General features: G+C 28.4%; 1 protein-coding gene across 2 annotated transcripts in view; it reads right to left on the reverse strand.

Moving 5' to 3' along the window:
- Positions 1 to 645: 645 nt before the first annotated feature.
- Positions 646 to 27,630, reverse strand: part of LOC136987783 (armadillo repeat-containing protein 8-like) — a 51,540-nt gene continuing 24,555 nt past the window's right edge. The window contains exons 9-17 of one of the 2 annotated variants that reach the window (XM_067285556.1): positions 27,396 to 27,456; positions 23,750 to 23,974; positions 23,584 to 23,679; positions 19,326 to 19,577; positions 3,684 to 3,926; positions 3,424 to 3,615; positions 1,034 to 1,106; positions 871 to 964; positions 646 to 800 (exon numbers count right to left, since the gene is read on the reverse strand). In XM_067285556.1, coding sequence (XP_067141657.1) covers positions 770 to 800; positions 871 to 964; positions 1,034 to 1,106; positions 3,424 to 3,615; positions 3,684 to 3,926; positions 19,326 to 19,577; positions 23,584 to 23,679; positions 23,750 to 23,974; positions 27,396 to 27,456 — 1,267 coding nt within the window. In that variant the 3' untranslated portion in view covers positions 646 to 769. Of the gene's footprint in view, positions 801 to 870; positions 965 to 1,033; positions 1,107 to 3,423; positions 3,616 to 3,683; positions 3,927 to 19,313; positions 19,578 to 23,583; positions 23,680 to 23,749; positions 23,975 to 27,395; positions 27,457 to 27,630 lie in introns of both variants that reach the window. The other variant, XM_067285547.1, reaches the window with a different exon arrangement.

A 27,630-nucleotide genomic window follows, 5' to 3' on the forward strand; every position in this document is an offset into this window, starting at 1 on the left:
AATTCTACTGGCAAATAAATATTACCTTATTTTAATCCTTGAAACTTACAACTGACAAAAAAGCAAGTCAGGATGGAGATTGAAAATAGACAAAACTGGTGGATAGATACATCGATTATATTGCCCCATGTGATACAATCTATTTGTATCCCGACCTATGCAATATAACTAGAGGCTACTGTATTAGTAATTGCATTATTTGTGCTATTTTTCATCTCATAAGTTTATAGCAATTTCATTATAGCATTATAGCATTTCAAAAATATAAAGCAAGCTTTGATAATGTTTAAGCAGTATTTAATTGTATATCATCTAATCTTGAAATAGTTATTTACTAGGAATGCTGATCAACTATCAATAAAATTATGAGTGTAATAATCAATATATGATTTTTAAAAATTTTGTTGTTTTTGTTCTTAATAAAAACAAAGATTACAATTTAAAATTGAAATTATTTGAAATACTGTTGACATTGTTTTTAATATTTATAATATATTTAATTTTATTAAAATAAAATTTAATATTCAAATCATATCAAAGAATTTTTAAATCCTATTTTAAATTTATTTCTCTTTTGATAAACTTTAATAACAAAAATTTTGTTATTGGTTTAATATTTGTGTAATAATAAACAATACACAAAAATTTCATTTCAAATATTTTTTATTTCATAAATGAAAGTCTAGAATGAATAGCAATTAAAATATCATTAAAAAATTAATATACAAAAAAGATAATATTTTACACACATTGATGGTAAAAATACCAGTCAGGTAAATTGTTGAAGAGCAGTCTTCACTCTGTAAAATAAGTGATTTATAATAAATTTTGTAATTTATTACAATAAAAATAATATAATTTAATACTTACTTATCAAATAACGTTGTATCTGTTGTTGTAAGCAATTGCTGTAGTAATTTTTGAACTCCCAAATCTCTTAATTTTGCCTGTCTCTCTAAAGCTCCTGCATTCAAAAAATTATTTTTACTATTTTATAAATCTATTTGTTAATGTTATGAAATTAATTACTGACCTTCTTCTTCATTCCAGGATAAGTTACATATGCAAAATGTTGCAGAAATTTGTAACTTGACATTAGAATGCATCTAAAAACAAATATCAATAAAATTTCAGATTAAATGTAATTCAAATAAAAAAAATATTATTTACATTTTGATAGATCATTATCATATACAAATAATGTATGTTTTTATTTATTATTACAGAAAAAGTTACAGTTGATGTATTAAAATCATAATTTATATTGTTTTAGAAGACATTTGATAAATTGATATAATATGAATATTTCTATATCAGAAATCTAAGCAGTAGAAAGTAATCAAATATCCTATTCTATTATATTTTATTCTTTTAGTTATTATATTTCAAATGTATGTGTTAATTTTAAAATCTAAGTAATAGAAAAGAAAACTCAGACATGAAGATATGCAGCATTCAACTCATCAGTTTTTCAGTGTCATCCTAATGGAAAAGAATTTCTTTTAACAGTAGTATGCAAACATAGAACTTGGGAATGTGTTCTTTGTGTCAAATTTGAAACAAATAGGAAAAAGTATTTGAGATTTAAATCCTGGAAAGATATAATTTACAATGATTTTCAAAAAATGATTATGTGTTATCCTGTACTAAGCTATTTAATTAATTTGTTAAATTTTACTAATTTCAGATTTACATAATATGTGTAAAAATGATTATTACAGTATTTTACTCTGTAGTATTAAGCTGTTATATTAATTTGTTATATTGTACTAACTTCAGTTTTTATGTAATACTTTAACCCTCTTGTAACAATCTAAGGTTCATACAATAAAAAACTGAATTGAATTAAATTTCTTTTAATTGAATTAAACTATTGATGTGTACAAAATATGTATGCTTTCAAAAAAATCACAAAAATTGAAAGCACACATTTTGTAGAAACTTCATTTGCTAAAAGCTAAATTTTGAGAATGTTTGGGGACTATGGTGCTCTTAAATCATGTCTGCATGGAAATCTCAATGAAAAATATCACATTTTCACTCATTGTTTTTCCAGAAATGGAATGTTCAAGCTTGTGTGTGACATATAAGCAGCAAAATAGGTGAGGAACTGCTAATTAGTTATATCTAAATTTCAATGTAGAGTCCCATTTCATTAAAACCAATTATATAAAACAACTCCATAAAGACTGACAAGTTGTCAACAATCTTTCAAATTCCCTCATTAAAAAATGTTTTTAGCTGAACTGAGCCACAGATGCATCACTGTCTTCAACTCTTCATCAGATGTAAATCTCCATCCTCAGAGTTTCTTTTAGGGGACCAAACTTGTGATAGCCTAATGGAGCAAGATCAGGACTATAGGAAGGATGCCCCAGCACCTCAATGTTGTGTTGTTGCATAACAATGCAAATCTGCATAGAACAACTTCAAATTTAAAATGAAGATGTGTTCAGTGATGTAATTTTATTTAGCACAGAAAAAATATTAGTTCTGAAAATTGCCACTAGGGTGATATATGACACTGTCACAACTTAGTAGTAATTAACCTTTCAGCAGTGGGATGGTCAGGTATGAGCTATCCCAAAGTAGTGGAGAATATACCTGGAAAATTTTTAAAGTATTTTTTACACATTTTTTTCTCGTTACTGTTTCGGAAAAAGATTTTGTAAACAGTTATGTCCAGTAAAGAAAAGTCTTTTTTTTATTGTTACATAATTCATTTTTTATGTGCATTTTTTTCATGGTAGATACCCCAAAAGAATTTGGCGGATATATACACAATTGCCCTCGACATATATATATATATATATACACACGTCCCTCACTGCTGAGTGGTTAAAAAGTGTAACAAAATATATGAAACACATACATCATCTGTGGTTACACAATAACATGTTTGATATGTTGTCCAAGATGTGTTGAAATTGCAAAACAGTATGATCAACACAAAAAATAGTTTCTCTCAAAATGATGTGGACATGTTGTGTAATGCTGGTCTTGAGGTCTGCCAAGTTGGCTATTTGTTTACAATAAACAACTTCTTTTAGATGTCCCCCACAACCATACATTTTGTGATGCTTTTTAATTATTACTAAAATGGTGTAGTACCATATATCACTAGCAGCAATTTTTAGAACTAATTTGCTTTTCTGCACCAAATAAAATTCCATCACTGAACACATCTTCACATTAAATTTGAAGTTATTCCACTATATAGTTCTCCAGTTACAGCTTTTCAAAATGGAAACTTCTAATTATGAAACCTCTGTATTAAAAAAAAAAATTAAGTCTGCTCAAACTGTAAACATGAATCTATAAATATTTTAATTTTTAGTCCAAAAATGAATAAAAAATCATATTTCATGCGAGTATTAATATTTACATAAAAAAAAGCATTCAATACAGCAAAAATACACATACCATATAAGTTGTTAGTTTTTTTAAAACATCTTCATTAGACATGATAAAATCTTTCGCAGAATCTCCATCAGCAATATTAGCTAAGATACACAGAGCTTGTTCTTTCACTTCAGTTGTATGATCACCTTCCAATATAAGAATTATTGCCTGCATTATCTGATTACCATGAAGTCCCATTATGTGATCTATATGCTGAAAATTATGATTTATGAATAATTTCATATTATTGTAAAATAATAATTATAACAAAACAAACATACTGGTTTTGTAGAAAGTAAATTCCGTAAAAGACCAAGTGTTTTCATTAGAACATTGACATCTGGATCAGTAAGCAAGTGAAAAATTTGGTCTGTGCCTAATGTAGTGAGAATCTGTGATTTTATTTTTTGATCAGCTTGAAATGCCATATTCATCAAAGCCCAAACTCCATTTAACCTTAATGCTGGATCTTCCTGTTTTGTTAGACTGCACAATAATTCTACTACTCCACATTCTAGAATTGGCTGTAACAGATTACAGCAGAATTTAATAATATACTAAATCTTATTAAATAATAATTAAAGCCATCATTCTATAAATGAAATATAGGTACAACATATATACTTTTTATATATTAAGATAGATACAATGTAATATGAAGTGGCTATGAATATAAATAGAAATAAAAAAATTAATAAGAATTCTCAAAATATTAAAATCAGATCAATTGTCTTAAAAAATACATTTATAGTCACTATGATGAGAAAAATTTATGAACACACACGTCAAAGAATTATATGTATACTGTACAAAATACTTAATTTATATTTATTTAATTTGTATAATTGCTTATTCTTACAGATGCAAGAAAAATGATATAATATTTATTTAATATATATTAATTCATTTATATTAATATAATGCATTTTCTACAAATTATTACAAACTATCTGTATTTTCTTGCAACAATAAGGTTGTAGTATAAAATATAAAAACACAATTATAAGTAAAAATTTTGTAAAATATTACAAAATATATACATACACATACATTTTCTTTCACAAAAAATGATTTAATATATTCAGGATTCCTACTCAAAATTTTTGTTATGAATTCCCTAATTTTCCCTTACCAACTTTGTCCAAATTCCTTAACACTCACATTTCTTTTATTATGTCAGTATTCCATACCATAACAGCATTTTACTTACTTTGAACATCAAGTACATCTATCCCTGTTTTTGCACAGTTGATATGTTCCAAAGTCTGTGCAAAAAAGTATAGTACATCCTGTAGAAAAATGCTTGATAAAATCCACAACTTCAACATAATGAAAAAGTAAGTAATTTACAAACAAAACATGAGCTTTTTTTATTTTATCATCATTTATCATTATTATTTGTATGTAAATCTATAAACACAAGGAAACATAAAATCAACAAACAGTATTCTCTGATATCAAAGAGCACTATACTGTGCTTAAAAAAGTGTACTATTCTGTGGTTATTACAACATAACAAAGTAAATTGATTAAATATCGAGCGAATGACAACATAGTAAGAATAATTGGAGAATTATTCGGTCATTATGATGTGATAGTTAAACACTTTAACAGGAAGTGGCCATCCCTACAAGTGGAGAGGTTTATTACAAGGTGACCCTTGGTCCCCTGTTCTTTTTAACTTTTACTTGTTTGATATAAATCAGGGCTTCTTAAACTATGGGTCGCAACCCCATTTGGGGTCGCTTAGCGAAATCTTGGGGTCACGAGATTTTAATGCAAAATATTGAAAATAATTTGTGAGAGTGTGAAAATGGCATGCTTTGTGTCATAGGTTTCGTGAGTAGCACTTTGTGTCACTTCTGGTGCAGCGAGACAATGATTCAGCAACACTGATTGTAGTGTGAACTAGTGTAGTGTTGTTGCTTTTCAGTGTATTCAGTTGTCTCTGTTCCATTGTAACACAAGAGTGAACTGTGGTAGTATACCATTATTGTTCTTGCAAATTTGTATATATCTTCAATATATATGTATATTTTCATTGTATTTCATATGTTTATTGCAAAATATCTATATATCTTTATTTTATTTTTTTGGGGGTCACGAAAAAAATCACAGTCATAAATGGGGTTGTGAAGAAAAAAAGTTTAAGAAGCCCTGATATAAATGAATGTTTCGACTGGGAAGACTATGAATTTTCTATTGATGGCCAAATAGTTCACTCCATATCACATGCTGATGTCGTCGTGATAGTTGCCCCTATGGTTGCAGCTCTTCGTAGAAAAATTAAAAAAGCTCATGAATATTTCGATAAATTAAAATTAAAAATTAATCCAAGCAAATCTTCAATAATGATTTTCCGGAATGGGTCTACAGTTGCTAAAAAAAGTACATCCTTTTATCTGAACAACATACAGCTTACAATAGTACAAGAAGTTAAGTTTTTGGGACTAGTCCTGCCTCCTAGACTAACTTTCAAAAAACAGTATAAAAAAATTATTTCCAAATCTAACCTATTGATCAATAATATGGTGAAGTTGTTTTCACAAATTAAACTTAAGAATACATTTGTTCACTTTAGACTGTTTAACTCAATAATCATTAATGCCATAGGTTACGCCTCTCCAATTTGGAGCCTTACGAGTTATAAAAAATTTGACATAATTCAAAACAAATTCACCTGCAAAATTTTTACTCTAGAATATAACATTCCTGGATATGCCCTCAGATTAGAACTTAGATTCAAACTAACTCCTTTCTTTGTAAAAATGTTCATTAATTTTCTTTTCATAATTAGAGATAATGGAAATCTACCTTCTAAACTGTTGTTCTTGTTATGTCAAAAATCTTATCAGAACCCACAGAGAAGATCTTGGGTGAACCAAATGACAAATATTGTCAATGACTTTGGTGTTTCAATAACTCCACTGCTGAAAAAATCAAACTAGCAACCTGGTTAAAACTCAACTAATCCAAAATACATTAGAAATTTCTTTATCTCAAGACACAAATGTACAACTGCAAATAACCAGAATGGTACAGCATTATTCTGGATTACCCCTTTAATAGTAACCACATGTTATTTAATATGCTTTTTTCAACCAAGAAATTTTTTATCCAACTTAGATTAAACAAAAAGATGATTATGGTAAATAATAAATTTTATGAATTCAAGAAAGCACACTGTCAAGATGCAAAGAAATATTGACTAAACTTCATATGTTTTGTGAGTGCAAGGAAGGCCAGGAACTAAAAATTAAAGCTGATCTAAAACAACTAAATACTTTTAAGGAGGAAAACCAAATGTATCAGTTCTTTCACTTAGCAAACACTACGATATACAAATTGTATAATTTCGCAAAAACTTTTTGTAACCATTCTCTCTAAATTTATATGTAACAAACCTGATACACATAGGTATTGTAATTTCAGAGTACTTAAGTTTACATGATTGTTGTTTATGTAGATAAAAGTAAATTTTGATACAATGTAAGTCTAACACCCTGTTATAACAGGCTATGGCCTATTATGATTAATAAAGATTTGATTTGATTATTGTTTGTATGTAAATCTAGTAAACACAAGGAAACTTAAAATCAACAAACAGTATTCTCTGATACAGTGATTCTCAAAGTGGGGGTCGTGAAAAATATTTGGGGGGGGTCGCTGAAAAATTGATGCAGATCAATTTTTTTCAAATATTTTATAAATTTACTATGGATTCATGTTTAGAAATAATAGAAATAAAAAGTATATAAAATAATTTTTACTTAATAAATTGCACATATAAATAACAAACAATATAAATATTTAAATACGAGCCTAACCCCCTCCCTCCGGGATGTTTTTCGACACACTCATTCTTCGGGGTCCTTTGAAATTTTAAGTGCAGAAGGGGGGGTCGCGGTCCAAAAAGTTTGAGAAACACTGCTCTGATACACAAATAGTACTGAACTGTGCTTAAAAAAAATGAACTCTTGACTTAGAAATATGTTATTTTAAAACCAATCTTTCAACAAAAAGGGCAACATAATTTAAACAAGAAGATAAATTTAAATATTTTCAAATACAGCATTTTTTCCTCATGTAAAAAAAGGATCAGGCTACCTAGTTGATATTCAAAACTATAACATACTACAGTATTACTACAGGTATGATCAATGTTGTCAGTTTTTTAGCCTTAAATTTGTCAAAATCAGTGTTATTTGTTACCCAACTTTATGTCTGATACATAATTTAATAATTAATTTAATAAAGTGCAGGAAATTTATGAATTCTGTAGTCCGTTACAATCAGTCACATTATGAACTTATACTTTAATATATTTTATAAAAATTTTAATATACTGGAAAGAAATTATAAATTATGTTACACAATAAAAATTATTAAAATAAAAAATGGTAAATAACACCAATAAATTACAAATATTTATTAATTTTCACACTTTGTTCTCATTTTTTAAAATCAATTCATTGACACCTTACCTCAAATTGAGGGTATAAACTATAATTGTGGGGTGGGTTTGAAAAGGGTTTATGTAACAGCAATTAAAATTTTTCCAAAATTTTAATTGCTGTTACATTATCAAGAGTATTGCAGATTACTCTCTCAAATGTTTGTCACAATAGTGTGTTTTTTAAAATTTAAAAATGTTTAAAATTTAAAAATGCTGATTGATCTGACAGTATATTATACAGTGGTGCCTCGTATAACGTACGCTGCGAACAACGGACTTTCTGGCATAATTGGTGACTGCTTTATGGGTGCGTTCTTTAATAGCAGTCGCTCTGCGTCTCCGCTACTACGGGAGTGAGCTGCTGTTTGTAGGCATTTAGGAATGATAGTGAAAGAAAGAAAGAAAGATGGCAGTGCCCGCACTATCGATAGTATCGTGATGGAAGAATCTATAATTCTAAAATATGAGCTTTTAAAGGCAAAAGAAGGGTCCCAATTGTAAAATTTAACCATAAAATGGATTATTTATTGAAAGAGCATTAAAATAGCCACGAAAAAATTAGAATGCCTGCTACCATTCGAAAAAAATTCGTAAAGACACATCACCGCGTGCACTAACTCGCACTTTCACAATTTCTCAATTTTCATTCATAAAACCACATAATGGACCCGGTAACAAAACTATCTGAGCCATGGAGGATGCCATGTTGCTTTCCAAGATAAACTACTGCTACAAGCGGTCGTTTTTGCTGTTCGACGGTGCGCACTCCCACTGGAATTTAGGAATGCGTTCTGCAGGAATTTTTAAACGGATGTCGCTCGCGCAGAGTTACGCGGAGGAATAAAAGAACGCACCCCATGTTCATTTTTTAATGATACAGTATGGTTATTTTATGCTGTGGAACGAATTAGATGTTTTAACATGTATTTCTATGGGAAAATGCGTTTCGTATAACGGACGTGCACCTAGAATGGATTAAGTACGTTATATGAGGCACCACTGTATTAGGGACTGTTTAATCCCTTGAGTTTTGCAATGCTTTCCTCAGTGTTGCATTTAATAATAATTTTTCACATAAACAATTAATTAATGTTAGTTTTAAAAGTGACCTCCAACTGTCAGTAAAAGTAAACCTTTGTACTAACTGTCGAAACATTGAAACAAAATGTTTAAAAAAATTAAATAATTTCATGGGATTTAAAGTTCTGATTTTGAGTGATTTTAAAATATAATCTTAAAATATAATAGAACAAAAAGTAAGACTTATTACATGCATAAAATTAAAATTAATTCATTTTATGTGAATATGCAAGATTCAGCACTAAGTGTCCCAGAAAAATTTTCAGTGTTTTTGGAAGAGGGTTTCGATTATATCAGATAAGGAAAGTAGTTATGCACATAAGACAAAAATTTTATAAAAGATGGATTTGTATATCTAGTGGTGTCCTCTAATATTAAAAATGATTCTATAGAAAAATGGATTCTGCTATATTCATAATAGAGGTTGCATTATTACTTCTTGCTGCCTGCAGATGGCTATGGCTACACTTGGTCAGCCATATTCCACAAACGAAATCAACAACGCAGCTAAGCAGACGAATTCCCTGACTTTCCATGACTTTTTCCGAACACGAATGAAAATCCCTGATTTTCTCTGACTTTCCAGATGCCTAGGAACCCTGTATATTTAATTCATTCTTTTACGGCAGTGCCTGTTCTATAAAACATGCTTCCAAAATATTTTATTGCTTTTTTTCTCAAGATATCATTACGATTTTAGTAAAGTTATTTTCTATTATATTTTATAAATGATATTTATTTTGATATTTCTCTAACATTTAGGGCTAGTTGTTGATTAAGAAAACTCTTGACCAATCTAAGGGAGAACTGATAATCTGTAAAAAATTAATAGCCAGCACAATCTTGCATAATTTCAAATTTCTTAAGAATAGAAAGATAATAACAATTTCTCTTTCTTATTCTTACATTAAAAACACAGACAATGACTTTATATTATTTATACAATGTCATAGCTGTCATAGCCAACAATAAAAAATAGTAATAAATCATTTGATGACAGGAATTCTGGAACTTCTTAACATTTAAGAAATTCTTCCAAAAAATTTGTAATACAATTTTTTTCATTCTTCCATTTTTAAGAATTCTTAAAATATTTTTTATTCTCTACAGAAAATCAATTTTTGAAACCGGAAAAACCTGAGAGATTATAGCACAAATTATCAGGTAACAGTAAACAGTTTATCATCATTAATATTAGTTTTTTCTTTTGAACAACCAATTTGAAACTTGGAACCAAATAAATAAATAGTTTCCTCAATTAGCAGTCATGATTTTAATTACTTTATATTACTGTAATGCTTTAGACTCAATACAAGTCATCTGCAGCATTTCAATCATGAAAATATTGAATACAAATTGGAAGTTAGAACAATTTTTTGAATCACTCGTTAGTGTATGCCACAATACATATTAGAACAGATTGGGGAAAAATGTAACTAAAATACAATACTAATACAATATAAATGAAATAATTTAATATAAACTCTTAATGACTTTAGAGGTATTTATTGCATTAAGTACTTTGAGTTTGAGAATTTGAAAATGACTACAGAAGAAAAAGTAAAACAACATACTGAAGAAAAATTATCAAAAATGTTTAAAAAATGATCACGATTGTGCTCTAGACTGAAGCTTAACCCTAAGTTCCTCAAACCTTATTCAATTGAAAAAGTTTTGTGCAATGACCAATCTGTATTAGAAAGATTAGTGAACACAGAGACTTCAGAAATACTTGTGGATTATCTCAACCCATGAGTGGATAACATGAGGATGATGATCATTCCCAGATCAGTGAATATTTGGATGATATGTCAATATTTCACTTAGATTAATTCTTTGTGCCTCTATGTCCTTTATATATAAACAAATTTGAAATATTTATCTACAAAGACCTTGTTTGTAAATAGGACTTATTACACTGGTAGTTTTTGACTAAGTTTTCCTGTTTTTGCTAATTCGAAACTACACCAGTATAACAAGTCCTGTTTACAAACAAGGTCTACGTGGATAATATATAAAAAATTTGACCCAGATGTTGCAGGTCAGAACTGCAAAGATGTAGGATTAAAAATGAAAACTGATATTTCAAGAGTGCAAGCGTGAAAAAAATGAAAACATACAAAAGACATTTGGAAAGAAAATTTGAAGTTTGATATAAAACAGGTTGCTAATCTATTAACACATTCTGTAAGAATTTCATTTTTAATTTTTCTTTATAAAATATTTATCTAGTTATTCCTGTATCTGAAAGAATCCTACAAAATTTGGATCAACCAACAGTCATGAGCAATTTACACTATGATAAGGAACAATTGAACACTAGATTAAAATCAGGTATCTATGTAGTCACATTTAAAAAAAACAACGAATATTTCTTTTATATAGGGTCTGCTTTGAGATCTAGTAAGAAAACAGTAATAAATATAAATGTGCTACCATATATAACCCAAGTAGTCAGGAATTGGGCTTGTGAAAAGATATAAAGGCTTTTTGGAACATCTCTACACTTAAGAATGTAACAACAGATCTAAAATTAGAATTTTGGAACAAATTTACATTTTTGTCATTTCTAAACATTTGCTTATTATTAATAACAAGATTATAATGTCATTAAATCCTTCAGAGTTTAGTAAAAGTTCCTCATTAAATTTATTCTATTCTTTTTGTTTTTATTTTATTTCATTTATATTGTATTAATATTTTATTTTAAATTATATTTTTGACAAGACTCTGTCTTGTTTATAAAATTGTACTGCCTGCTGGGTAACCAGCTTAGAGGTATGAAGGAGTAAGTGTCAGAAGTTGAAATTTGGCACAGAGTATTAAGTGCCCAAATCATGCACGCATAAAAAAAAAAAAACCAGACTTGTAGATACAAAATGGCAACACTCTCTACAAACAGGCAGTAGTGAGAGATTTGTGCATGCATTGCTCGTTGGGAAGTTGGAAATGTGAACATTGCAAAATCGAATTTTGACAAATGAATCTTTGAAAAACCCCATTTACCTGTCCCGTGTTATTCCTGACATATCTCTGGTTACCACGTGCTGACCTTGACCGTTTGACCTGAGATATCTCGTTTCAGCATCGGAACATTTTTCAAAGTAGATGGCACTAGTTGTTATAATTTTATTTTTATATTTATATTTCGGAAGGTAGTTTTGTGTGTCTTCTTTTTACATTTATCAATATACATATATATATGTATATATCAGTGGTGTGCCGTGACATTTGATGACAGGGAAACTGTGTTTCTGTAAGAAGCCGACTTCCAGGGGCAATCAGTTAATTGCGCGTCAGTGATGGTCTAGGGCAGTGGTTCTTGACCTTTTTATACTCGCAGCCCACCAAATATTTCATAATTTTTTGTGACCCTTATTTTTTTAAATAATAATTTATATTTGATAATTTATCTATAATAAATTGATTTTTTTATTATTGCTTTATTTTTTTATAAAATAAATGTAAATCATAACTTTATTATTTCATTTTCTATTTAAATAACATTCAAACTTCACAATTAAATATAAAAACTCATTTATTTTTAACAAAAAATAAAATAAACAATTAAAAATTCATAGAAAAAACAAAAAATATTCGAAAATAATTTAACGAGATTTCTTGTGATTTTGTAATTCCTTGAACTTCTATTCTTACGAACCCATATTCGTATTTTCTAATTTTAATGTTACTTAATTTTATACCTTTGACCTAATGACTTGTGGTTTTTTTCCGTTGCGTTTTTCACTGTATCATCGTCAGAACTTTCCCTAGTATTTTCTTCAGTATATTTTCTTTTTGAAGGTCCGTGATTACTTACATTAAAAAAATTTTCTAATGTTCCTTTCTGTTTTTTGCTCATTTTTGTGGGTTAATTATAAATAATTAAAACTAAACACACAATATAAGAAAGAAATGCACTATTATTAGATTCTAAGCCCATGCTAAAAGTAAACTAAAACACCCACAACTTGTCGTAAAGATTTTGCATAACTTTTGCAAAAATATTTAAATTTTCTAACCCTACTACTAAGCCTACTATTTTTGCATAATTATTTTTAAAATTCCAAGCCTAAGTAGTTTTTTAGAATTACTTTGGAATAAAAGAAGTAAATACTGCGGTATAAGTAGCATATTTGCATTTATTTCTTCTGTACTTACAAAGTTGTATGTAGGAAGAAATAAAAAACAAATAAAAAAAAACCTAAATAGGAAAACTTTATCTTTCTTATTTCACTTTTCAATACGATATTCGGTTATACATCAATTTTCTTTTTATTATATTCCGAAGGAAATTTTGCATAATTTGGCGGCCCCCGGCAAACTTCTTATGGACCCCCAGGGGCCGCGGCCCCTCTGTTAAGAATCACTGGTCTAGGGTCCATTTGTATTCATTTGTTCGATAAGCCAGTAAAAACTGTAGACTTCTCTAAAAGTATTTTTAATATCACAATTACATTCTGAATTGCTAGCCACGATATAAGTGCTAAAATTAAAGATAAATTATAAAAACTTACTCGGTGAAATAAAATTGCGATGGATATACATACCTGGTACAATATATTGTTCAATTGTATTAATATACTTTTAAAAAAAATTATAATTAAAATATAGCTTTGTAAAGAAACGTACATAAAAATAACATAAAATATTCTTTACTTTTTAAATTTTAAAACAATTTACTTAGTCAAATAGCTCGATACGAGTAGCAAATAGATGGAATCTGAGACGGTCCAGCTAGGTATGTAGTGTGTGCGTGCCAAATGCCGAAGGTGCCAATACCGGTCAATGTCAAATGCCTCTTTTGTCGCATCGCTAGTATATCTCAAAGGACGCCACAAAGCTGTTGTAAATTTTAAACGTTTCTCGCTATAGCTGTAAAAATCTAAATATGTTAAACTTAATAGTCATTTGTTTTCTAACTAATTCGTTTTAATACCAGGTGTACACGGAAATCAGTTCTCCACTGTACTGAGCGAGTGATTGGTTCGGTCAAGCTTTTGTTTAAGTAAAATTCTGGCTCTTTCAACAGGGTTTTATTTATGTCCCCATTCCCTGATCTCTTAATTATTTAATTACTTCTTAAGTAGAAATAAATCGAAACCAGTTACTTTGAACTTGAATATCTGTAGTCTTGGGAAAACATTGGAAAGACAAATTTTTATGACAACGGATACTTAGATCGTAAATTTAAGGAAAATAAATTCTAGAACCTTTTGTACCTTGTGCGTTTCATTCATTAAATTTGGTTGTAAATGATGATGCCAGAGTAACAGTTAATTTTTTAACATTGTACAAGAATTGTACACGTTTTATCTGCACCCGCTTACAGATAGGACATACTAAATCGTAATATCACCGGTTTAACATTGAAATCCGTAAGTAATATAAGATGGGAGAGCAGAATAAACGCGGAATAAATGTATCAAATATTTTAATGGATTTTTTTAAAACTCCTGTCAACTATACAGAACTATCATAAAAACATGCCAGTAAATTCCTATCGGTTGGGTTAAGTTATAAATCTAGTCTAGGGTGGGCAACCTTTTTTATAACGTGGGCCAGAATAAATTTTACATTTTTTTCCGCGGCCGTAGTAGTTAATTGACGCTTTCTTGTGACTCTTAATTTTTATAGTCTGCAAATATGAAATAAATAAATAAAAAATTAATTACCACATTTATTTCTTTTATCGTTTTTGAAAATTACAAAAAATTGGAAAAATAACTATTAATTAGTTATTTTTCCAATTTAATAATCTATTAAAGATCTCACGGGCCGGATAGAAACTTTTCGCCAGCCGTAGCTGGCCCGCCGTTGATCTAGTCTGCTCACGATTCACATAATCGGGCGAGGGTGGCCGAATATCTAGCAGGCAGGCAGCTAACAGCCCACAACCGCTCCGGGATATAAAGTTGGACGCTTTACGCGTGTGTTGCTTCTACCAGCTAAACCGGGTGAGGTTGCTGCACTGCAAACCGCATGTGCTAATGCCTATATAATCTGGCTGATTGGAAACTGACCCGGTTTCGACATTCCTTCCGCCACTGAATTATTCGAATATACAATAGCAATGTTATCGTTTTTTTTCACATGTAGTATAGAAATTTGTAAGAGATACATAATGCAGTTATAATAAAATATTAATTAATTCAAAGTACTGTACATTAAAATATGAAAATTTATATTTTATAAAATACAAGGGAAGGTCGTTGGAAGGTGGAATCGGCGCTTCCATCACTTCCAATGACGGCACGCCACTGGTATATATGTATATATATATATATATATACACACACACACACGTGTCTTCTTTTTACATTTATTAATATATATACATACATATATGGAGTTTGTGCAAAATAAAAAAATTTCAGACAATACGCTAGCTAGGATTATATTTTTGAAAAACAGGAAATTTTCATTAGGCATTGACAAAAATTCAACCTGGGGCAACACGCGACGGAGAGATATTTCAAAATCGGATAGGTTAATTTCACTGAAAATGCATTGTGGATGACCTTATGGCCGTGGCTGGCGAAGTTTGAATGATCATGCTCAAAACCAGTCATACCAAAGAAGATTAGAGAATGTGAACGTCACAGACTCGCCTTGAGTGTCGAAGTGATCCCGCTTAGTAGTTAGTCTCTGAGACATAGTCTTGTCCCAAATACGGCTTTGCTGTTTTACTTGTTCAAATCTGTTCTAGTATGTATTGCTTATGTACAGTACACTAATTGGTGTTTCAATAATGTTTTAAAAATTGTTCTTCCAATTCGTATTCAATAGTCTGATGTTTAAAATACTGAAGATGATTCATCAAGTTGAAAACATTACAATAATAAAAAAGTAATTTGATTTCCTCAATTATCAGTTGTGATTTTATTCATTAGCTTTTTCTTCACTGATCTTTTTATATTTAAAAAAAATAAATAAACAAAGATTATAAACTATAATTTACATCAGGAGTCGGCAACCTTTTTTGGCTGCAGATCAAAATCAACCAAAATGTGTGTATTAAGATGTTTTGGGTCGGTGGTATTTTCATTTTAAAATAGTTTTATTGGTGAATAATAAGATAAGTTTTATTGAGAAAATAATTACAATATGCTTTAAACTTTAATCATAAGAATTAAAATTATAATTCTAATTATTATAAAAACAAACATGAACTTTATTAATTATTATAAAAACAACTGAATGAACTTTATTTTTCTCTTTGATATCAATGGCTCCCCTGATGCTGAACTTGTGACGTCAATTTAGTCAAGTCTGGCTTATAGTTCGTCATTTTAAGACAAAGCATCTGAATTTTCAGTAGTTAAGCTGCTCCAGTTCTTACTTAAAATAAATTTTGTGTAAAAATATTTGCTCGCATTTAGAAGTTGAACCGAATGCAGAAAAAATGGCAAAGCCAATTTTTTTCAGAGATGGAAACTTTGTAGGAAGTGATGCCCAACACATTGATATCATGAAAAGATCATAATCTTCTGATTTTTCAAAATCTTTCTGCAATGTCTTGAATTTATCCGTCCATAACGCTAAACTTTTAAAATCAATCACTTCTAAACTAAAATTGTCAACTTTAAGATAATGAAAATACTGTAAATCTAAAACATTTTCTTCTATTTCGTCAGGAGTTATTATAAAAGTAAATATTTTGCTGTGCTTCTTAAAAATTTAAAATCGATTTTCAAATTCACTTTTAATGCACAAAATCCAACTTTTGAACATATTAAGATTGCTCTCGTCGATATTTTCTTTTTGATGTTGCCCTTTTAACAAAGGAAAGAAACAAAATTCTTTTTTTTTAATGTCTATTTCAAGTAATATTAATTTTGAAGAAAAACTCTTCCATTCCTCGTACATTTTTAAAATTGTGTGATTGTTTCCTTGGAGTCATAGGTTGAAATTATTATAATGATTCATTTTGTCTGTTAAGAACAAAAGTCAAAACCCATTCTTTATCATTGAGTCTGAGATCACGTTCACTGATTTCGCAAAGAAATATTTGTATCTCATCAAAACACTCTACAAATCTATTAAGAACTTTGCCTTGACTTAACCATCGTATTTCCGAATGTAACAGCAAATCTCTATATTTTGATTCAATTTCCGTAAAAAACATTGAAGTGCCTGTGTACTAATGCTGATTGTGCTACTATCATGTTTCGATCTTAACAACCTTCTCCATTACATCTTTAACTTGTTGCATAGATGCCTTTGAAAATAAATTTTCTTCGTTTATGATACAATGAAAAGATAAAAGTGAGTGGTCAAGTTCATTATCCATTATCCAACGTCAGTGCCTTTGGTCATGTCATTAATAGAAGCAAGACCGCAAAGTTCTACATTGACTTTTGAACTATTTATTAATGCATATCTAATGACAATTGCAAGCCTACCATACTATTTATATCAGTACTTTCATCAAGTGCAATGATAATTACATCACTAGATAAAAATCATTTTTCATCTGTTCACAAATATTTTCGGCCATATCTTCAATGCGATGCTGAACTGTTCTAGCTGACAATGGCATTTCTTTAATTTTCTCAATGATTTGTTTTTTATTTGCAAAGTCATTAAGTAAGTGTTTGGAACAATTTATGAATGCATTTTTCAAAAATTTGCCATCTGTAAACAGTTTTCTGTTGGTACAAATGATAAGACCTGCAACAAAGTTGGCAGATGTAGAATGATTGTGGCTGGTAGCAAAACGCTTTAACAATTTATTTTGTTTTCCAAAAATTTAATACATGTTTAGTAATGTATTCAAATTTTTCTTCATTTGGCATTTCACTCACATTTTTATGTTTTGAAAAAAATGTCACTCAATATTAGTTCTGGTGGTAATTACATCTGTGCATAAAGTACTTTTACATATCAATTTGTCACCATTTTCGATACATCCATACTTTTCTTTCCACACATTTTAATCTCTATTTTGCTTTTTGTTTGCCCATGGCAATAATTTGTTTTAAATAATGATAATTATTTCACTGTGTAACTATAATTGTGTCACTATTCTTACACTACTGAACAAGTGCTACAACTGAGAGAGAACTGAGAGGACACCAGTGTTACCACACGTCTGTCAAGGAATTGTGGATCGGCATTGCCAAACTTATTGATTTCTCCTTGAAATTATGTTACAATTTTTATTTTTTAAAAATAAAAATGCATATTTGTTACTGCAACTTTGTAATCAAACAAAAATGTTATTGTTAATTATTTATTTTCAGTTTAATTTTTTGTGTTCTTCAAGTGTTTGTTTCACATTTATGTTTTATAATTTATTTATATATACTGTATTGTACTTTATTTTCGGAACTCAAGTGGGTCACTCGGTGACCTACGAGTCATAGGTTGCCAAGGCCTGATTTACATACAGTAGACCCCTCTATAACACGGGTTCATATAACATGGCGAAAAAATTGCAATCGTATTCATATAACACGCTAAAAGAGACTCGTATAACACGGTAAAACGTCATCGCTGACTAGTGTCGCAACAGGATTGGTCAAATCTGGACAAATAGCGGATATTGTACAAACCGTTGAGTTTAAACGAGTACTGGACCTACTAAAAAACATTTATTATTCAACGGCCATAAAAATTATATTTTTATTAATGACGTCTCCAAAGTTAAGTTATTTTTCTGCAAAAAATTCGCTGATCAGGAAACACGTGTCTACCATTCGATGAGCCGCTCCGCAACGAAAACGAGCTTAAGCAATGGTGTCATTGAACGGTGCACACTCGGTAAGTAATCCTACAAGTTTTTGTTTATAGCATAGTTTATATGGATTATTCCCAAAAAATTATACGAGATTTGGAAATGTTGAGTCAAATTAGTCTAGAATCGATTAATTTTACGGAAGAAAACCTTTCAAGCAGCCGTAGCCCCTGAACTGCACATGCGCTGGGCTATGATTGGCTCATGTATTTAAGTGACTCATACAACACGGATTCATATAACATAGAACGTATCTATCATGTTATAGGAAGGTCTACTGTATTACACTTTTTACAATTTAATTATTTCAAATATTCTTTCATAAAGATGATAGCAAAGTTTTTAGATGCACTAGTTACTCCACCTAAATTATTAGAATATTTAATTTTAATCCTAATATAATAAAATATTTTACTTTAATTTAAAATCTAATTTTTTTCAAACCTACATCTAAATCAACATATTTGACAATTATACAACTGATATTTTCTCTTTATAATTAAAACTTTAACATGACATGATAATTCAAACTAAATTAGTACAAAAATTTTAATTATTCTAATGAAATTTTTAAGACTATATATAGTGAAATATATAATTATGTATAATAAAATTACAAAATCATAATAAACATACATAATACGGTACCTCCTTGCTGGGGGAAAATTCCAGAAGAAGATTACATAAAGTACTCGATGCAACAGTTAAAATATCATCAGGAGCATTGTGTAGCAACTTCATAAGAGGTCTCCATACAGCATGATCTTGAAATGTTGTTCGAAGCTGTTGAACAGATCTAGAAAGACTGTGCAGGCATCTCACAGCAGCTAATCGAAGACGTGGATTAGGATCTGATAAAACGGTAACCACATGCTCCATTAAGAAATCTGTTTCAATTATCTACAAAAAAATATGAATATATATTATAACAAACGCATTTATGAAAGAAAAAATTAATTAAAAATTATAGAATATATGTATTTGGATTCTTCATATTTTACATAATTTTTCTTCACAAAATTTTAAATTATGAATTAACATATTAATTTTATATTATTAGATTATTATTATATATTAAAAATATCTTCCTGTTTAATACATTTAATTATTTTTATAAATGATTTCACTTTATAATTACTGTAATTTCAAATACTTTGACATATGTTTTAAAAATTGAAACAGTTGACAAAAAGTACTACTACTGATTTAAAATTAATAATAATAATAATACATATATATTTGATATAAAGTGTTGTATGTATGTAGTGTGTGTGTAAATTTTAAAAATCATGTGATGCTTGCTAGAGTATAAAACTGAATTGAATTTATTTTCAGATTTTATTCTGTTTAAGTGTGGTAATTGTGTATATCAATATACTGTACTATTTGAAAAATTGATAAAGTAGCCCATTTAGTGAACGTTTATGCATCATTGTTTATCACTTATGTTTCTTATATTAATTAGAATATTTGATAGATATTAGAAATATTGATGATAAATATTGAATAACTTATCAAAATTTATCTAGTACTAGAAAATGTAAACAAATATTTTTATGCAGTTTCTATTTTTAAATACCATGTTTGTGAAATTTTTAAATATGATACTAAATTATTGCTTTCAATTGAAATCTTTCCAAATATTGTAAGTTCAGTAGCCTCTCATTATATCACTCATTTGGATATACAGTGGATTCTCAATCTATTATTTTTTCCAGGACTTTGGGAAAGACGATTGACATGGGAAATTTACAATGTCAATGTACTTTTATTGTTTATCTCATATGAAACATGTATTTTCCAGCAATAGATTTATATGATGGCTTTCTGTAATACTAAATGATATGGAGCATGCACATGGACGTAAGTTTATTCTACATTTTAAAAAATTGTTAAGAATACTGAAATTTGTTCTATTTTCTTTTGGTAAGAATACATACTTTTCTTGCACTTGAAAATGATGTTAGTGAAATTAGAAATTTTTGTCATGATGTGTTAATTCTCCTACAGAAAATGGTTCTGACTTTTCTCACTTGTCCAGACATGATCTCCCCTACCTCAACACAACAACCTTACAAGAGAAAATCATTGTATCTGCCCCTTGAAATCATCATATTTCACTTAAAACTATTGTAAAATCCATCAGTCTCAATCCTTTATACTTACACCCTTTATCCGTAGAAATATTAACAAGGTTCGCACTGTGTCAGAATCTCAAACTTTTTATCTGCTCAAACCTCTTACAACAAAAAATTTTTAGACCCCATGAAGTTTTCATGACTCTCCTTTATAATATATGATGCAAAACAAACTTCTGAATGGGAATAAGCTAAAATTTATGTTTTTTCATACTATTTCAATATATCAAACATTAAAAAATTATTATTAACAAATATGTAACACATTCCTTTATATACTATACTTATTTCATACATTACATTTCATACTTATTTCATACCTTAGTTTTTCCAAATTTTTGCGACTGTCTAAAATTCTTAGTCACCTCTCGAGTGGCCACAATTCCCAATGCCAAAAAAAAGTTTCAGTTCTAGACAGTTCACTAGGTGGAAACTACTCTACAGGTACTACATTAATATATTTTATTACATTTTGTACAAATAGAAGCATAATGGCATTTCAACAGGATGTTTATTTGCACAAATTTTCTTTTCACATCAATTTGAGCATTTTATCAGTAGGCCTTAAAGTACAGTAGTTAGTAATCTCGAGAAGTATGATGAAGGTACTCCTTATAATCAAGAATATACAGTAATAGCTAATCTAAAAATTTCCAAAAATTTAGTAGCCCTCTAGTGAAAAAAAGACATGAAATATCAATGAAAAGGTGATACATATAAAAATAGTGATTGGATTTTTTCAATAATTAACAGTTGTTTTTGGAGTAAGGCATATTTATGAAATTATTATACAGACATTATAATCATACAAATACAATAATTACAGAAGGCAACCTTGAGACAACATATTGTTATTAACTATCATCATGTCAAACCCTCCTAAATCATTATACAAAAGAATAAAAATTGTTATTGTATAATATCTATTTCTATTCTAAAAAATCACAATTTAATTTGCATATACATAAATCGTTTTTTTTTCAACCTCCAACGAACCATAAAACAAAGACAAGTGTAAATAACAAAATGAATTTATTACCAAAAGTTAGGTACAAACATGGTTACTTTTTGATGTAATTACAGTGAAAATTGAGGCATTTGTCTGTGTGTGGACAAGCTTTGAAATCCCCTCTTCATAGAATGTTGCCACCAGTAATTGAGATGGATCTTAACATTGTTTTGAAAATAGTCATTGGTCTCAAACTCTGCCCTCCTAACCACGTTTTCAGTTCAGAAAAAGGGGTGGAAGTCACTCGGCACTGAATTGGAGCTGTACACTGGGTATTTAAAAGCTAGGTGGAAGTTGATGAAGTTTAATTATAAGTTTTACTTTGATAATTTGCTTTTTTTGGATTTTTTTAAACCTAAAATTTTGGCTTTTTTCCAGTAACTTACATCACACAACGAACTCTTACTGATATAGACTTTATTACTGGATGTGGATATGCATTTTGGGTCTTTATGACCCCTCTTCAGTCCTTACTTTTTATACACAGATATTAGCTGATTAATGAATACAAATTTAAATAAAAATCAAGCAATTAATTGGATACATTATAATGATTTTTAAACAAAAAAGGTGCTGTAGATGGGTAAAATTATGAGTTGGTAAGATTTGAAACAAATTTAAAATGAAATTTGTTTCAAATCTTGAATGAAAATTAATGAACAGAAATTAAAAATGTGAGTTTAAAATCCTTCCTCCAAAATAGTTGAAATTAAAAGCCATTGTAAAACATACAAATTACAGTGGGTGAGAATCAACATAAATGCATATCCAAATCCAGTAATGAAGTCTATATCAATAAGAAGAGTTCCTTTGTGTGATGTAAGTTGCTGGAAAAAAAGCCAAAATTTTAGGCTTAAAATCCACAGAAACTTGTAACAGAAACATTCAATTAAAATCTAGTTTTTGCTTGAACTTTGGTATAGTTCTTGAAATGTATGCATACAAAAATTTATGCATTCTTTATATTGTGCAGCTCAAATTATACAGTATATAATTGGGCTGCAATTTTCAGATTGCAGACTACATTTGCATTGTTGTCCATCTGTCTGTCCATTATTATTCCTTAGAATGCAGTTAGATGAAAATAAAAACCAAATATGGAAAGCTTAGGCCACTGGCCCCAATTAACTATATATAAACATCTAATCTTAACCAGAAGTCATGTGATTTTTTTAAATTAAAAGATGATTAAAATTGCAGATTGATTAAAAAGATGATTAATATATACCCAATTTTTTCTACTTTTAGAACAAATTTCTATTATTCAGATGATACTTGTGTTAATTTTTGAATTATTTTAAAATGACTACTAGTTTCAATGTACATTTATAACATTGTAAGCTTAGGGGTAAACTTTATGATGTTCAATGTTACACTACTTTTATTGTCAAGTTCTACAGAAAATATTCATATGCAAACTCACTAATTCTTGAATCTTATATAATATTTCTCTTGAATGTAATGAACATGGAAATTCATAGGTGCTTATAGTAATAAATGAATGAAATTTATCATCATATCCAAATATACACTGCTAGCCAAGTAAAATACAACACAATGATGGACTATAGATATTGAAACAATGGAAGCTTCCTTCATGATGTTGCATTTTGCTTGGCCAGCAGTGTACTTAATAATGGATTTTTTTTCAACTTTCTGTGAGAAAAATTAGATTATACAAATATAAATTACAGCAATAGTACATGAATAATATTTTCCAATAATAAGAAATAAAATTTATAAATTTTACATAGTTCACCTTTTTTCTTATTTCTTCATCATTGGCACTAAGAGAAGCAAAAGCTTTAAATGCTGCTTGTTTCATTTCCTGCTCAAGTCTCATTTCTTGTTCCAACTGAAATTAATCTCAATGTCAACTAAAAACAAACTTAAATTTCATTATAACACAATCTGAAATTAACTACTTTTTTCATAGTTGTTGCAGAAACTGCACCTGTTCCAACAATACCAGCTGAAGGTGGTTGATATTTAAGTAATTCTGCCAGAGTTGGAATTAAATGATCACTAATACTAGCAACTCTCTGCAGTTCCGTATCAACTTCTGTCAAGTAGGCCAAAGTTTCAGCTCCTTCAACTCTCTCTTCAGGAGACTGATCTTTCTTGCACATACGCACCAAAGTGGGGAGTGTCTTATGAAATTACATTAAATAATCAATTTAAATTATTAATTATTACAATTATTGTAAACACACAATTACTATATATTATAATTTCAATTTTTTTAAGTTTAAATCATATTTTTAAAAATACTATAATCTGTATTCTTTTCAATTTTTATCACTGGATAGTAATTAAGTTTAAAATTAAAATTGAAAACAAAGTTGGTCAAAATAGTAGTTACCATTTATTCACTTTCATTGTTCCAGAATATAAGTTTTGAGAACTAACCTTTCTTTGTATGCTACTTAAATTTAAAAAATTTTCTTTTAAAAACCATGAAAAGTATATAATTTAAAGCAAACACTATTAAAAATACAAGCTGGTAACAACACAAATGTTAGCTTTCCTTTTTCCATCCATATCATATCATTACCATATGACGACTTAGAACTTTTTATCCAACCCTGGTGATAAATCTTTGTAGAATATTTGCATTCTTTTCAATTATCATCATTGGATGGTAATTAAATTCAAACTTAAATGTGGTACAAAATTTAAAAAATTGCTTGTTTTTAATTAGATATTTTTTCATTGTTTTTAAAACAGAATTTTTTAAATTTGGCAACCAAGAGGCCTGGAACAAAGGGTGGTCATTAAAAGTTGTATTCCAGAACGGTGAAAGTGAATAAATGGTAACTGCTATTTCGACGAGTATAGTTTAAAATTAAAATTGACGACAATGATTTGTTAAAACAATTGTTCAATTCAAACATCTTTAGTTTTTCTTCTTATTCAAAAGAAATATTCAAATAAATAATAAAATTTGTATTTCCATTTATTTGCAATTCATTAACAGACTGCATTATATGTTATGTATTCATCTACTATTAATATAAAAAAAAATATTTAAAAAACCAATCATTTTAATATATTGTCATTTATAAATAATTTTTTGAAAATAAAGACCACCCAATTCAAATTTTTTTTAAATTAATAAAAATACCTTCAGAAATATATTGATTAATGCCATGATATTAAAAAATGAAAATGTAATCAATTTTACTTAATGAAAATTTGCATATAGATGATTTTGTGAAAAATACTATCAAAGAACTCAGAAGAATGTGAGGTAGGATAGCTTTGCCCTTTTTTTTTACAGTGAATATGTTATAATGTATAAATGATTATTTAAACCATTAAAATTATAGATTAAACAGAAGACAAATTAATTTTTCAAATGATTTTGCTGTCACATAAATCAAACTGAGCAGCAAATTCCACTACACAAATATGTAAAATGTTTATCAGCTGAAAATGCATAAATGTGTGATTTGGCATACAAAAATCAATTTAGAGGTAACAAAGTACAGTAGAGCGTCGATAAGTGGAACGTCGGTAAGTGGAATGGCCGGAAAGTGGAACGGCCGGAAAGTGGAACGATTTTCAGTCGGACTGTGTCATGCTGAATCGAATGTTTTTGATACTAAATTAACTTCTAAAGTATAATTTTCATGTTTTTTATATTCTTTAATATATTTATTTTGTTTGTACAAAATGCAGAAATAATTTTTCACGATACGATAGCCTCGATGATTATTATAAAAATTTTCGTTAGGCTTAAAATCGACGAAAATTCAACACGAAGCGACACGCAACGGAGAAAAATTCAACAGGAAGCGATACGCAACGGAGAAAAATTTGAACATCGGACAGGTTAATGTATTTTTTCGTACAAAGTTGGAAACTGGAACAAATCATTAACTGGAAGGACCCCAGTCCCCAATTGGTTCCACTTGTCGACACTCTACTGTATTATATATGAAAGAGTGAGTACTCAAAATGTCAAATGGACATATTTAAATAGAAAAAATACAGCAATATATAAATAAATCTTGTAATTCACACAATTATTATTTTTATATGCCGTATTTTACGAACTATAAGACGCTACGGACTATAAGACACAACTTAATTTTTAAGCAATTTTTTTTAAAAAAATACCTATAAGACGCACCTAAATTTTGGAGGCAATTTTTCAAAGAAAAAAGTGTCTCTTATAGTCCGTAAAATACAGTAATAAAATTATTGCTAAGGCAATTTTACAGAGATTCATATTCCAGTTAAGCATTCTCATAATAAAAACTTACTGTTTCAAAATTCAATTATCAAACCATTTTAAAACTGTTAATAATTAATAATTAAAAACTCTGGCTAGTGTATATTAACTGTTTAAATATATTTAAATTAATACAAAAATTTGTCAACAGCTCCTAAGATTCATTATTCAGTTGGAAGATGCTTGAATAAATATCTAAAAGCATGATTTAAAATTATCATCATTATTATACAAAATGTATTTTTTTAGTAGTGTAAAAATATAAACACATTGGGAAGCATATATGTAAATAAAGTACAGTACATAATAATTTCAATTTTTCTGAATTTTATAATCTTTTTAAACACAATTTAAAATCATATGTATTAACTTATTACAATAATAATTTTTAGATCAAATGACATTATGATAGGGCATCATCATATTACACTTCAATAGTAAATGAAGATAGAATTTTTATGGATTACTGGAATAATTTGTGTGTGTTAGATATTAATTTAAAAAAATAATAATAATTTTCTAAATAATTTTCAATTTTCTTTCAGAAAAAAATTTGAAAACTAACAAAGTTAACAAAATGAAGATTAATACAATATACTATTAAAATCAATGTTTTACATCATATAATACCAGCATAAATATGGCATTTAAATTCTGAATTAAATATAATCTAAAATATCTGATAATAAAATTAAGATATAGGCTAATTAGCCTACAAGTATACAATAATGTTTATTCAGGAAGAATTATATCTACAAAAAAAAAAATCTGATATTTCATATTTGGCATAATGTTTAATTTTTGAAACCATTCAAAAAACACATGCATGTTACATACTATAATACATGTTAATAAGTCATTATAATAAAATTATAAGCTAATTATTTTAATGTAAAAAAATTCAGTAATTAATGAAATAAATTTCATTACTCATTGAATAAATTCAGTTTTTCTAATAATGCTGATTATCAATGCTAATTATGAAAAAAAAAATTATATATATATATATATATATATATATACCATATTTTACGGACTATAAGACGCACCTTAATTTTTAAACAATTTAAAAAAAAAAAAAAAAAAAAAAAAAAAAAAAAAAAAATACCTACAAGACGCTACGGAGTATAAGATGCACCTGAATTTTGGAGGCAATTTTTCGAAGAAAAAAGTGCGTCTTATAGTCCGTAAAATACGGTGTGTATATATATATATATAAAGGCTCAATAAATCTCAAGCACTATACCGCAAATTCTAATTTTATAGAAAATTTCACAGAAATTTTTTGTATTTTCTTAATCTTGCATGTGTTTATAAAATAAATAAATAATCACCTTAAACACTATTCTTGAATCATTGGGGCTAATAGCTTCTGCTCTGCATAAGTATGTCATACTGAAAATATTAGAAATTAAAATTGCTATTACTGTCATATAACTCATTAAATAAATTTAAAAAGTAATGAAATTTATCTAATTATATTATATTTTTAACTCTCATATCAAATCTGTTCCAGGCAAACCAAATTGGCTGAAATTAAATCCCTAGTCAAGCATTTATATGAATTAT

Source organism: Centruroides vittatus, unplaced genomic scaffold (genome assembly GCF_030686945.1).
Source record: "Centruroides vittatus isolate TY-2023 unplaced genomic scaffold, ASM3068694v2 contig_1229, whole genome shotgun sequence".
NCBI lineage: Eukaryota > Metazoa > Arthropoda > Arachnida > Scorpiones > Buthidae > Centruroides > Centruroides vittatus.